Consider the following 13,336-nt stretch of genomic DNA (forward strand, 5'->3'; position numbering starts at 1 on the left):
TTCACACCAGTCCTGTTTATTCCACTTTAACCCAACTCCAGTCTGTCTAAAAAGGCTGGTTTGTTTGTGGAGATGTGAATGTGTAATTGAACACTGATTTGGACAAAAAGCAAATTCTGGTCTCCCTATAAACCTCTGTCTCAGTTTGGTTGAAGTTAACTCTGGTGTGGTTCGAATGCCAATGTGAACGCCAAGCGGACTGGAGACCGACCCAAAAGCAGGAAGCATGCTACAGCGCAGGGCATTCTCAGTAAATGCAACCAAAAGAGGGTCTTAGCGCTATCATTAAACTTTGTGAATGCACTACTAAATGCGCTAATGACAGAAGAACACTTGAAGAACAGTTGTAAATATTCATAAAGAATCCTTCATGTTCATGACCGTTGTTATGTCATGTTTATGACAGTGTCACGTCAGTCTTATGCACACCCCTTCAAATTAAGTGTTACCAAAAAAAAGTCTCTGGGTCTCAAAGAATTTGGTCCCTTTGAGAAAAAGAACTACAGCAGGTAAAAATGTACCAAATGTTGGAACTTTGGTCTATCATACTACCAGGAGTAAAAACAGTTTCAGTCGCTGACTCACCGTTAGGTTGTGCTGATTCAGACGCCCTGGTGAGGGCAGAAGAGAGCTGCAGGTCGTCATTCGCTGGTCCTGCGGAAGACGGTTTGTTCTCCTCTGTCTCCTCCTCTACTTCTCTGCTCATCATGTGGGAGTAAAGCGTCTCCTTCAGCATGGCCACTGCAACAGAAGACTTTGGTTATTATCTACCAGCTTTTCCAGCGTTCGGAGTTTAAAGGATCGCCGTCAGCTTACGCGTCCGCAGAGCCTCTTCAGCTTTGGAGGAGGGAAAGTTTGACTCCATGTCCTCGACTGGAAGAGCGATGCCCTGGCGGGATCCTTCCTGTAAGAGTCTGTCAGTCAGCTGGCCGTCCAGGAAGGCCTCCAACTCAGCTTCGTCCACCTCCTCTTCCTCCCCATCTTCCTCCTGCCTGACTGTAGCCGCCAGCTCCTCTTCCTCATCTTCTGATTTCAAGCCATCAAAGGGGTTGATGGGAGATTGAATATCAGGAGAACATGGAGCGTCTTTATCTAGGACACAGAATAAAACTATTTTGAAGATCTTAATAAAATAGTAATTTATTTGTTATGGTAATATACAAGAGTGGTGTCCAAACTTGTTGCCATGGGATCCAAAACAGGCAGCTTTAAACTGCTGGTGGGCCACACAATTCATTAGATTAGAAATTCAAAACTGAATTTACTGTGATTTAAAAATCTTTATAAACCACTGCTGACCCAAAAGGCTGTCATTGTAACTAATAGAAAAATTTGACTGCAGTAGCCATCATTCGACCCAGAGAGGGCAGCAGTGAGTTGGTTTTAGGCCAAAAATTCTAATTAAATTAAAATGTCCAAAAGATGGCACCCTTATGACCCAATTTATACAGTTAATCTACAAAAACAGTTCAATTTGGGGTGTAGTTAGTCTTTAAAGACCTAACTTGTAGATCAGGGATCTGCAAGTTGTGGCTTTTAATAACTTCACCCAAAACTGGTAAAGAATTTAGAAATATTTTTAAAATTAGGCTAAGCTAAAAATGATGTCTTTAACAAGTGTTCTAATGCAACATATGCATAATATTTTTTCTAAACAATGACACTAATAAAGTAAGGAACATTCTTTTTTTATGTTGTTAAACTACAAAAAAAAAATAATTAAGTTCGGGATCAGTAAAAATTCATTTGTGACACTTTAATACCTCGGCGCACTGATTCCTCACGCATTAATAGCTGGAGTTTAAACAGCAGCCAATCCAGGAGCAGCATTTAATTTTCTTGTCGCTGATTGGCTGAACCCTCAAGAGTGGAAATAAGGATGACTGTGGATGTTAGCTTCTGTGGTAGCTAATATATTAATGCCTATTAAGATATATATTTGTTGTTTGAACTATGAAAATAGTCAACTATATACATTTTTATTTTTTATTTCTGCCACATAAATTGGATATTTATTAATGCAGATTCCAATTGATAATAAGTTTCAATCTAATAATAAAGTGTCAGAACTGAAGGTTTTTTTCTTGCATCCACAGGTACCTGCTGAATGTATGCTCTCAGTCAGCGTCTCGCTCTGTTTGGGCATCTCTTGGTTCAGGATCTCGACTGCAACCCGTTCAGCTCTGAAACAAGGCAAAACAAAAAACATACTGTGAGCAGACAAACAAACATCAGCAAGGAGAGCTGAGGCAGGTTGAGTGGACAAACTCACTCTGCCTGAGCTGGAGGCCTGTCGCTGGGGTGAGCTTTGGCCTTCATGGCGTCAGCGCACTGCGTAATCAGACACTGCCACCTGGATGAGCAGAGGCGAACCACATACAGGTGAGACAGAAAAACTTTAAAAGTGACGTTTTGTCTCGGATGAAAACTCACGTTCTCCTGTCGGACACCTTTTGCGCCATTAGCTCGTACATCTGGACCCCGTTCTCTGACATGGACAGGACAAAGAAGGCCTTGTTGTCTGAAGAGGACAGCCAGCCAGCCAGTCAGTTATTTCTCTTCTAAAATTAAAGAACAAACTGTGCTACCTCTACCTGTTTGAAAATCTGCATTTTTGAATTATGTTTTTGGGGACAAAAATACAGTTGGAAGGAGAATACTCTGATTCCTTGAAAAAACTATTGTGAAAACAAACAGAATATCAGTACATCCATATACATTTACTACCAATAGCATCCTCCAGGGGGCGCTGCAGATGGCTCTGCACAGTGAGTAACCAAAGCCACATGCTATGTTAAACTTGTAGGCTGAGCTTGCAAATGTGAGTGGGAACAATCAGGATCCCGACTACTCAAACTATGGAAACAGGAACGCTGTTAACTCGGGCTTTTGAATCATTGCAAAAATTTAAGGTATTTGAATTCAAGGTATTTGGATTGACTGACAGCCTTACCAGTCGCTACAGGGCGAACCAGGACGGTGCTGAGCTTGATGACGGGGCTGAAACTATGCTTGGCGTCCGGAATGCTGGTCAGGTTCTTCCCATGGAACTTCAGGACCAAACGCTCATCCTGTTTCTGAAGCAGAACCATGATGTCCTCCAAAAGAAGAGTGTAGAGCTCTGAAAGGATGTCATGAAAACTCATTGGCATTTTTAGAATGCTCTTTCTTCCTTGACCACTAATTTAAACATGTATAAATCTAACTAAAGCTGTATTCTCATCTATGGTTGTTTATATTTACCAATAGTCTTGTCCTTATTGACTTTCCAGGAGAGCGGGCCCTCATATACCATCTCCCTCTTGGTCAAATCCAGATTCTGCAACAAGAAAAGTTCATAGCAAATACTTCCAATGACAATTAACTGATAAAATACATCTACAACAGTGGATCTTCAATTGTTTCTTTAGTTCATATATGAAATGGAAAGCTGCTTCACAAATTAGCAATTTGTAGCAATTCTTTTTTTTTTACTGTATATTGTTGAAAGTTTTTCAAAGTAAACAAATGCACCTAATTAAGGTTTCAATATCAGCTAGGTATTTCAAAAAATCATAGGCATGGCGGGTCAGGTGTTTGACTGATCTATCAGTGCCTTGAGACAATAAGCTAATTGAACAATTAGGAAGATGACACAAAAAAATCTGGAATAAATGGTGAAGAAATTCATTGTGAGAAAGATGGGCATGTTTCAGCTGTCAGTCACTCTTTGTTGATTGAAAATGGACCCCAATGACAAAATGTACTGGAGATCCAGAAAGGGGCCCAAGATAGAGCCTTGTGGAACTCCAAAAGTAAGTGGAGACTGATGATATAAAACAGGCCTGTTTTAGAGTAAAAACAACAAAAACAGTCTGATGGCTAAAATCCATCAATGACCTTTTTTCAATCAGCAATCGTTTCTCACCCTGAGCTCCAGGATTATGGGGTTTTCACTTTGTTTCAGAGACGAGACATCGAGTCTTCGCTGATACTCCACTAATCTCTGTTGAGATAAAACAGAACTCATTAAAAGTTAGTACTTACACTAATAGATCTAATTTATTTTTGCCAAATTGAAGAACAGTTTATTTATTGTATTCTCTTCAAATTAAATCAAGATACTTTCTTTTTCATTTAATTACTTAATTCCATATATTTTGTCTTATTAATTTATATATTTGTTTTTCTTATTAATTGTGAAGCAATTAGTGAAACATAAATGAAGTTAATCTGGGAGGAAATGGCTACGAAACACAAATAATACCCAACCAATATAAGTAAAGTAAAAGAAAGAAGTGATTCAATAAAACCCATATTAACAATATAGTTTAATTAATGTGAAAATATGACGTCTACTTTGAAAACAGCGATGAGTGACAAATAGATTAAAAAACCCTGCTGATTACTGAATATGTTTCATGAATCTTCTGATGTGTGAACCTGTTTGTTTTCAGCCTCTTTCACGGCCTGGTTGACGTGGTTCAGGATCTTCTTGCAGCATTCTCCAGCTTTCTTCACCTTTTCCCTCTCCTCACCATCCTCTGTGAAAACAGACAAAATGACTTTGCAAAGAAAGAACCAGAAAGTTCAAGATCCCCTTTTAGAATATATATGTAATCATATTCATACCAGAGTATTTTGCAATATTGTCCAGTAGGAGAGGGTACTTGGTCATTCTTTGCATTTCTACAGGAATGATGTCTTTTAGCTGCAGCCTGCGACACAAGCGGTTGCTCTCAGCCTCCTGAAAATCCAAGATTGGTAAAAATATCTTTTACAAAATGAACGGAATAATTCTTTGTTTAATCAGAAATAAACCCAGCATCCAAGGAAACCACTGTGGTGATGCTGTGCTGACCTGCATAAACAGGTTGAACCTCTGGTCTTTTTTCTGCCTGGTCTTGATGAGCTCCAGCGCAGACGGCTGGTTGCTGCAGAACGTTCCTATCGCTCTCTTTATCTTCTCCTCTTCCTCGCTGAACTAAAGCACATTTATATTCAAATCATTTAATGTTGCTGCATTTTATGAAACAACATACCATCATTTTTTTCATGGGAGTCTTAAATGGTTCAACTAAAACTTGTGGCAAAAAATAAAGTAGGTCAAAGTTACTTCAATGGAGTTGTAAAAAAAATTTTTTGTGACTATTTCCACAACTGAAGTCACTTTTTAAGAAATGAAAGGATGCTTTCGAGACGCTGCTTTCCTGAACTCATACAATGTTTCCAACGAGGTTGAACTGAAATAAAAAAAAAACTACTGAATTAAATAAAAACAATTATTAATGGGGAAAAACTATATCGTGCATTAATAAAACTAACTAAAACATAATGAAAATATAGACATAATATCCTTTGTTTTTGTGTTTATAAATCTATTTATTGTCTGTCTGGCTTTTTCTGGATCAGAACTATGACTCACGTCTCACACAAATGATATAAAAGTCAGACAAAACTTTGAGAACTATCCAAAATGTATCAGATTTAATTCCACATATGGAAAAGGCACAAACATAATATGTTGTGGTTTGTTTGTTCTTTTTTTAGAAAAAAAAAAAAAATTACGTTTACCAGCTGTGTGAATGTAGCCTTAGTTTCACACACAAATATTCTATATGTGTCCAGGTGTGAAACAGAGCTATATTTGTTCGGTCTGATCCAAATGCACCAAATATGAATTTCATTGCTACATTATTGCTACATTCCTAGTATTTACAGTAAATTCTAATTATTACCAGTTGTCTCTGAAAAGGTTTTCAAAAGACCAGGACAGTAAAAAACACTCCTGTGAAATGACAATGTGAATTATTAGAAAATGTTTTCTAGTAAAAACTAAACAAATTCAAAAATCAAGTTAGAATTTTGTGGTGATATGTAGTGTCAGAGATTTCTGCTCATTTACATAGAAAGCACTCTGAAAATAGAACGGGACTCTTTGTTTTTCATAGAAAGAGTCTTACCCATGCCAGGAGATCATCTCCAATCTGACCAATCACAGAGGTCTCACTCCTCTTCCTGATGGCGGTCATTTGCTCTGTTATTGAAACTATCAAACAGTGAGAGGAAGGAGACCTCATTGTTACTGGTGACATCTTTATCAGCAAGGAATACACAAACTGCACAAGACGTGGTCAAGTTTGGTTGTAACAACTGGACTTTTTGAAGGTTTTGAAAGTTTCTTTGAAGGCAGAGTTGTTGAATTGAGCCGTCCGTCACCAGGAAGCCTCTAATGTAATACAGTGACATTACCATGCAGTTGAATGATTTCCTCCAGGTTAGTGAAGATGTGCTTTATGTCGTCGGGCGGAAGGATGCCGTGTCTGCTCAGTCTCTGGCAGAAGACGCTGTCCAGCACCCGCAGCTTACGCAGGTGAGCGCGCTCAGTGATGAACAGCTCTAAGAGACGGAGACGTGAACTCAGTCAGGTTTGGAAATAATGTCAGATGGTTCAGTATTAGAGATGCACCAACATGAATATTTAGATACAGTATGAATAGGAAGTGGGAGTAAATAAGTTTGTCTTTGTTTTCAAGCTAAATGCATTTTTGTTTATGTCTTAATACAGTATTACTATATAAAACATGAGCTGGATAATTCAAATAATTTCCTCACTGTATATATTTTACTGCATACATTTTCTTTGTTTATTTGTTTTTGACCTATTAAGGGGAATAATATGCATTTTGTTCTTTAATATGGTTAAAAATAAAGCAATATATTAAACTAAACCATAAAAATTTAAGCTGATATTGACACATAAAATTAATGTTCCTGATATGGCTGTTCCTGATATACTACCAAATATGAATATTTGGTAGTATCACATATTTTAAGGATGCAACTAACAATTATTATTAGTAATTGATTATTCTGAGGACAAACAAAAAAAACTGGAATTTTGTGTAGATATTTCTTTTTATTTAACCACTTAAATAGTTTTTATACAATATTAGAAAGACACAAATAAACAAGTAATTAAATTCTTTATTAAAATAAGAAAACATATTTTATTGCTTAAAATGCAATAACACATCATTCCTTGATCAAGATTGATCATTTCCAGCAAAGGAAACGCATCAACAAGTGGAACACTCAGTCATTTCTGCTTGACTTAACATCATTGATTATTATTTGGATTACCTAATTAATAATTGGGTGCTTAATAGAAAACATTATCTTTATTTTTATTCTTTACAGAATTTGAGCCAGGTGAAGTTAAAACTGCAACTTGAAGAGTTCTGGGTAGGACATATTTACAGACATTTTCAAACTTAAAATGTATGTATTTTTAATATATTTATAAGCAAAAAGATGAAAATAAACATCTGTTTTTAATATTGGTCCCGTTTTACTTCTGAGACTGATGCTAATATGTTAAAAAAAAAAACAAAAAAAACAACTTACCAATATTGCCTAATTCTGATGTTAATGATGCTTTATTGTGCATCCCTACTGAAAATGCTGTCGCCTCACCGTTGATGACTTCCTGTCGTTTGATCTCCTTTGAAGTGAGACTTGCCAAGACGCCTCGAGGGACGAGTTTCTGCCAGTTCAGAGGGTCCTCCTCACTCTCCACCTCTCCTGCCTGGTCGTCCTCGCTCTGGAAGTCAGCTGAACCCACTGTGGGCTGGATTTCCATCCTGTTGCCAGACAGAAACTATTATAGAAGACTTTACAAGAAGAAAACATTAGCAGACAAAATATTTTAGCACTGCAGCTACTGATTATTATAGTTATTTGATTGATTATTCTGACGACTAATGGGAGAAAAAAATTGCTAATGCTGCAGATGTTTCATTTCAAGCTTGTATTATGGAAAATATACATTAAAAGATGCAAATGAACAAATAATTAAATTCATTTTTTAAACAACAAAAAAATGTTATTCCCTAAAATACATCAACATAAGATTCCTTTAATACTTGATCATTTGTAACAAAGGGTGCTAAGAAAATTCTAACATCAGTTTCCGACTGATCTGCTGATTCATTTTGCATAAACCGATTAAGACTTGAGTAGTAAAAAGTGCTTAAAAGAAGAATTTTTTTTACAGAATTTGAACCTAGCGTGGCCTGATGGGAGCAGCTGTTAAAATGCCCTAAAAGCAGCAAACTGTTATTTGAAGCTGCTGGAACCTCAAGGTGGAGGATCCTCCAGACTAGGGGTGTCAAATTAAATAATGAACATGTTTTGTATAGTCATAACCTGTTCAAGGAAGCATGACTGGTCACTTTTAAAATAATAATATTCAAAAGTTTCCTTTGAGGTGTAATCAAACATGTCTCATCTATTAAAGACTGCTCAGGCGAAAACTTACCTGAAGGCATCCTGGTCGTCCTCTCGGTGGTCAAGACTGGACGGGCTGAAGTCAAACTGAGTGCTGATTGGACTAGAGAGTCCGTCCTGGTGTTCTGCAGACTGCAGGGCGTCACTGAGTCTCGACTGGATGCAAAATGGAGAGACACCTGCATGGAAAAGACAAAAAAAAACAACCAAAAACATAAAAAGCATAAAGAAACCATGCGGTCCAGAATGGGTTTGTAACTTCTGTTTAATTAAACCATATCAGTTTTTCATTAACCAGATAACATTAACTTCAGCATTGATGTAACTGCTGGGATATTCTGTAACTCAGAAAATTACAAGTTTTTTTAAACCTGCAAATGAACAAGAAGCAGAGAAATCTTACTGGAGTCAGTTTCTTGTCCAGTCGAGTCCGTGGAGCTGGGACCCAAGGAGGTGACCGAGATGGTGGACTGGGTGCTGGTGTCCGAGCCCTGGCTGAGCTGATTCACTCGGCTGCGTCCAGGGTTCGAGGCAGGATGGTCGGCTGGTTCAGGGATGACGAAGGCCGGCGGAGAGAACTTCGGAGAGCGCTGCTTATTGATCTCCACAGACTTAACCACTGCACAGAGACAACACATGCAAAAAGTAGAACTGCAATATTTTTGTGTATATTAATTACAGTTAATGAGACCAATAAAAATTAAATTCCTTACCCAAAGTGGAGTCCCCTCTGCTCAAAATTCGAGGAGGAAGGATGTTGGGAAACCGAGGCTTCTTCCAATCACCATCTTTTTCAGGTTTGCTTCCTCTCTATGTGCAAAACAATAAAAAATATAATAAAGGTACGATCATAAGACCGTTGAATGAAAAGGTGAATTCACTTTCTTCACTGAATCAGTGAAAATTATGAGAATAAGGAGGCTGTACCTTAATCTTGGGCAGGAAGGTGATGCGTGCACGTTTCTGTTCAAGACCGCGAGGCTCCTTCACTTTCACCCCAAGATGCTTCATGTAGGTCAGAATCACATACTGCATAGCTTGGCTGCACAAATTAGACAGAAAACACAATGTTAGGTAATATACAGAATATCAAGTGCAGTGAAAAAAATATTTGTATCCTTAAATACTGTTTTTATTGTTTTGAGGCTTGAATGATTCAAATCATCACAGATAAGCAGAGCAGCTGCAAAGCCCTGTTTTCAAAGTTTATGTACTAGAAACCAAGGAAAACACACACATTTATTTGATTCTTGTGTTTTAGAGCAAGTTGTTTTTCTGATAGTAGGTTCCAAGAAAACATATGACTAGAAGTTCAAAATGTCTAAAATTTAATTTCATGTTTTAAAAAAAAAAATCATTAAATAACTATAAAAAAGACCAAAAAATGGTTCAGTTTTTTAATATCCCTAGTCACCTAATTCTGTGACTGTCCTAGCTATAATGTGACTGTAGAGACCGCTGCTTCTTCTGCAGAAAAAGATAGAAAGACAGACAGAACAGTAGAGCAAGGGATAGAACAAATGATAGAAGGAACAAACAATATAATAAACAATCAAACACTGGCAGAGCTAATGAAAGAACAACAGAAAGAACAAACAGATAGAAAAGAACAAATGAGCGAACAAATGATGGACAGTGAAGAAAAGTGGGACTCTGTAGGCCTTTAAAAACCTCCTACCCATTCACAACTTCATCACTACAATGCTTTTCCATGATCCCAGAACTGTTCTTAAGAACTCACCAAACTCACAGTTCCACCAGGTGTCGGCTAATTGCTGCTGCCACTAGTCTGGAGGAACTGAGTGTCGGATTAATGGTCTGCGAGGCGGAAGCCTCACTACAGACTGCAGGTCTGAGGGGAACCTTTGTGTAAATAGGTAACACTTTGTGAGAGCAAGCGCTTAGGTACCCCAGAATGGTTGCCATGGAGATTAAAGGATTTCTCAAACATGCAGGAAAGAATCAAGGCAACATTGCAGATAAATCCTTTGACGAGGGAATAACTTTATAGCATGATGCAAAGCTAAAAAAATAGTTCATTTTACATAATAGCCCTCATTAACTCAAATTATTTGAGTAATATAGAAATATTTTTGCTTATCTCAAGCATTTCAGTGTGAAAAAAAAGCAAAAAACTGAAGAAATCTGAATAATTTCCAAAAAAACGACTCATTTCTTTAAATTTTTCTTCTGCAGCAATATTTAGTTGGAATTAAAAGTGCTTCTGCATAGTACTGCAGACCAATGTTTACCAGTAAAACACAGGTATTTATAAACAGGCATTTCATGCATAACTAGACCAAATTTGCAGTGCCTCAATTAGAAATGAAAAAGCAGAACAGAAACTAAGATACCTCACAAAAACGAGATTTATCTGACTGACCCGCAGCTGACTAATGATGCATGAAAATAAAAAGTCCCTGTTCTCACCACTTCTCCTCTTCGGAGGCTTGAGTTGTCGGCCTGCAACACCACACACACACACACACACACACACATTAACATCTGAGGATAAATGAGTGTTTTTTATAGAGTTCGCACTCAGACACTCACAGGATATCCTCAATCTTGGCGAGGATGTGTTCTGCACAGGCGCATTCCTTCTCCAGCGCCGGCTGGTCCTTCCCCCGCTCCGAGTCCAGCTTAGACAGCTCGTCTTCGGCCAGGGTCAGACCCATGCTGCGCTTCTGTCTGCAGCGCAAAGACCACCGGTTCAACTCCTTCTGTATCTCTGAGGGAAACCTTTCCATTTCTCCTGTGGATGTTACCTGAAGTCCTCCAGGTTCTTGAGCAGGTCTGACAGAAGAGAGTCTTGTAACACCTGAGTGTATTGTTTACAAAGATCCTCTGGGATCAGCTCCAGCCGTCGCTTCTCTAAAACACAAACAACCAACAAGAACAGTCAACAGTCACATCAGTCAGGTTGTGCTTTCACAGAAAGAACTGGTGAGGTTAGAACATTTAATAAAAATTTAGGGAAGAAAACGCACTCATGCATTAGGGAGGCAACATATTTAATCAAATATTATGTGAAAGTCAAAGTTTGCACATTTTTGTACTTTCGTTTTGGACTCCACTACTTCTAAAAATAACTAAAGCTTTAAAAAAAAACACCCAGACATTTTTTTGGCAATAAATAAATTTTTTGAATGGTCACTGCACCGTCACTTAGCAACCCAAGTCCAGCCCCATTAACTAGTAACACAAGTTGAGCTACAGTATGTTTGGTCAGCTGTTTCTACAGCTGTATGTGCTGTACAACGGCTGCTGGAAAAGACAAGTGTTTAATTGTTGACTTGCCGTCCAGAAACCACTTCCTGTATTCTTGTGTGTTGTGCAGGAGGCACCAGTTCTGCTTTTCTAAGATGTACGATTGTATAATTACACATCTCTTGCAGGAATTCTCACGAACGAGTGTAAATGTTGAGCTGGAGATCCGATCAGTAGCAGCTTACTTGGATTTAAAGTGACAAGATGCCCTAAAACAGCTCATTCTGAATAGAGCTCAAAATAAGCAGAACTGAGCAGACTCAAATCTCTTGATCTAAGAATGATTTTCTGCAAGAAAACTGTAATAAACATGTTTTGTGTAGCCCTTAACCTGTTCAAGGAAGCATCATATGTCTCCTGTAAACTCCAATAAGTTAATTTATGATTTACCAAGGGGGGAATCACAAACATTACAGTTTTTTGCAATTCCGAGATCACAAAAATTAATGCAAAAATCAACAGAGCCACAGTTTTCTTCACTAGTGGATAATTTTGATACTATTGCAAAATTTCCACAAAAATGATAAGAACACTGGGTTTAAGTGACAGCTAACTCCCACCTGTAGGAGGAAGTATTTATTACTTCTACTGCACTGCTGCCTCAACCCTACTTGATGTAAACTTATAGTCTGATCATTATGGAAAGTGACCAATTGAAGTTCTTTAAAAATGTCTGTCTGCTTGTTATTTCCTCATTTTTTTATTCTGCAAGTAGATTTTGGAAAAATAAAAAATATTGCAAATATTTCTAAAGTAGCTCCACAAAAACAGTGATTTCGATTGCAAAACAATCACAAGAAAGCCTGGAAGGACTTGCATTTTGTAATTACTCAGCTGCTTTTTCTTTTATACAGAGGAAACCAGGTATTCATGCGGTTACCACAGCCGCCCATGAATACCTAAAATCCAAGAATACCTAAAACTCTAAAAAGTCTTATATTTGCCTATTTTAATAGTTTAAACATCAGATATTCTTTAACATGCATTATATTAATGTTTGGTTCCCTTACCTAATTCTGCTGCTATTGTTTCAGGAACTGGTACTTTTAGATTCTGGAAAAGACAAGAATGTAAATGAGTAAGAATTATGTCAACAAACCAGAGAAATAAAATAGAAAAAGGAGAACAGAGATTGAACTTACTGCTGTTCTATCTAAGAAGAGGGAGTGGAACTCCATGAAGAAGCGTCGACTCTCTTTGGAGCTGGTTTGTTTGTGCATCTCTGCATAGAGATAACAAAGCTGACAGGGAAGAAAACACTGCATGAGTTTTAATTTATTCCACTTTCCACCCTCAATAAAAAAAAAACAACAACAAAAAAACACATTATGTTTTCAGAAAACAGCATTTCTCTATTAATAACATGACTTTATATATGCTACACTTACTTTTATAGAAAAATTTTAGTTTCGGTTTTTGTTTTCCAATGAAAAACCCTGGAGTTTAAAAGGTGTAATCCACACATTAAACTGAACAGTCCATGAAAACCATCACAGCAGGTCATATTTCCAGATTCCACCAGACAAACACATTTCCTGAGTTGATAAAATGTTTTAATTTTGACAATTTGTTATTTCAATTTAAATTTAAAATGTTATCAAGTTGTTATTTTTTACAAGATGTGGTTATATTATGCACACCTCTTTCTGTTTAAGCGTCACAAAGTCAGGCTGCACACCACAATACTTTAAAAAATGTGGTCCATTAATTATGGAGACCCAAGATGATATATATGTATATCAAAAAATATTGAAAACAGTGAAATTATTTAGCTACACAAATTATACATGATTATTGA

General features: G+C 37.4%; 1 protein-coding gene across 2 annotated transcripts in view; it reads right to left on the reverse strand.

Annotated features, from left to right (window-relative positions):
* Positions 1-13,336, reverse strand: part of arhgef12b (Rho guanine nucleotide exchange factor (GEF) 12b) — a 39,616-nt gene that overhangs the window by 3,169 nt on the left and 23,111 nt on the right. For both annotated transcript variants that reach the window (XR_006372964.1, XM_044141002.1), the window contains exons 11-33: positions 12,681-12,779; positions 12,549-12,591; positions 11,037-11,142; positions 10,822-10,959; positions 10,699-10,731; positions 9,196-9,310; positions 8,982-9,078; positions 8,672-8,887; positions 8,300-8,447; positions 7,456-7,622; positions 6,232-6,378; positions 5,943-6,028; positions 4,841-4,963; positions 4,612-4,726; positions 4,423-4,523; positions 3,908-3,985; positions 3,244-3,319; positions 2,954-3,121; positions 2,434-2,521; positions 2,273-2,353; positions 2,101-2,183; positions 817-1,092; positions 586-741 (exon numbers count right to left, since the gene is read on the reverse strand). Coding sequence is in view for 1 of the 2 variants with exons in the window: in XM_044141002.1 (XP_043996937.1) it covers positions 586-741; positions 817-1,092; positions 2,101-2,183; positions 2,273-2,353; positions 2,434-2,521; positions 2,954-3,121; positions 3,244-3,319; positions 3,908-3,985; positions 4,423-4,523; positions 4,612-4,726; positions 4,841-4,963; positions 5,943-6,028; positions 6,232-6,378; positions 7,456-7,622; positions 8,300-8,447; positions 8,672-8,887; positions 8,982-9,078; positions 9,196-9,310; positions 10,699-10,731; positions 10,822-10,959; positions 11,037-11,142; positions 12,549-12,591; positions 12,681-12,779 (2,740 nt within the window). In the remaining variant the exon portion in view is untranslated. The remainder of the gene's footprint in view (positions 1-585; positions 742-816; positions 1,093-2,100; positions 2,184-2,272; positions 2,354-2,433; positions 2,522-2,953; positions 3,122-3,243; positions 3,320-3,907; positions 3,986-4,422; positions 4,524-4,611; positions 4,727-4,840; positions 4,964-5,942; positions 6,029-6,231; positions 6,379-7,455; positions 7,623-8,299; positions 8,448-8,671; positions 8,888-8,981; positions 9,079-9,195; positions 9,311-10,698; positions 10,732-10,821; positions 10,960-11,036; positions 11,143-12,548; positions 12,592-12,680; positions 12,780-13,336) is intronic.

Source organism: Gambusia affinis, linkage group LG15, assembly GCF_019740435.1.
Source record: "Gambusia affinis linkage group LG15, SWU_Gaff_1.0, whole genome shotgun sequence".
NCBI classification, from domain to species: domain Eukaryota; kingdom Metazoa; phylum Chordata; class Actinopteri; order Cyprinodontiformes; family Poeciliidae; genus Gambusia; species Gambusia affinis.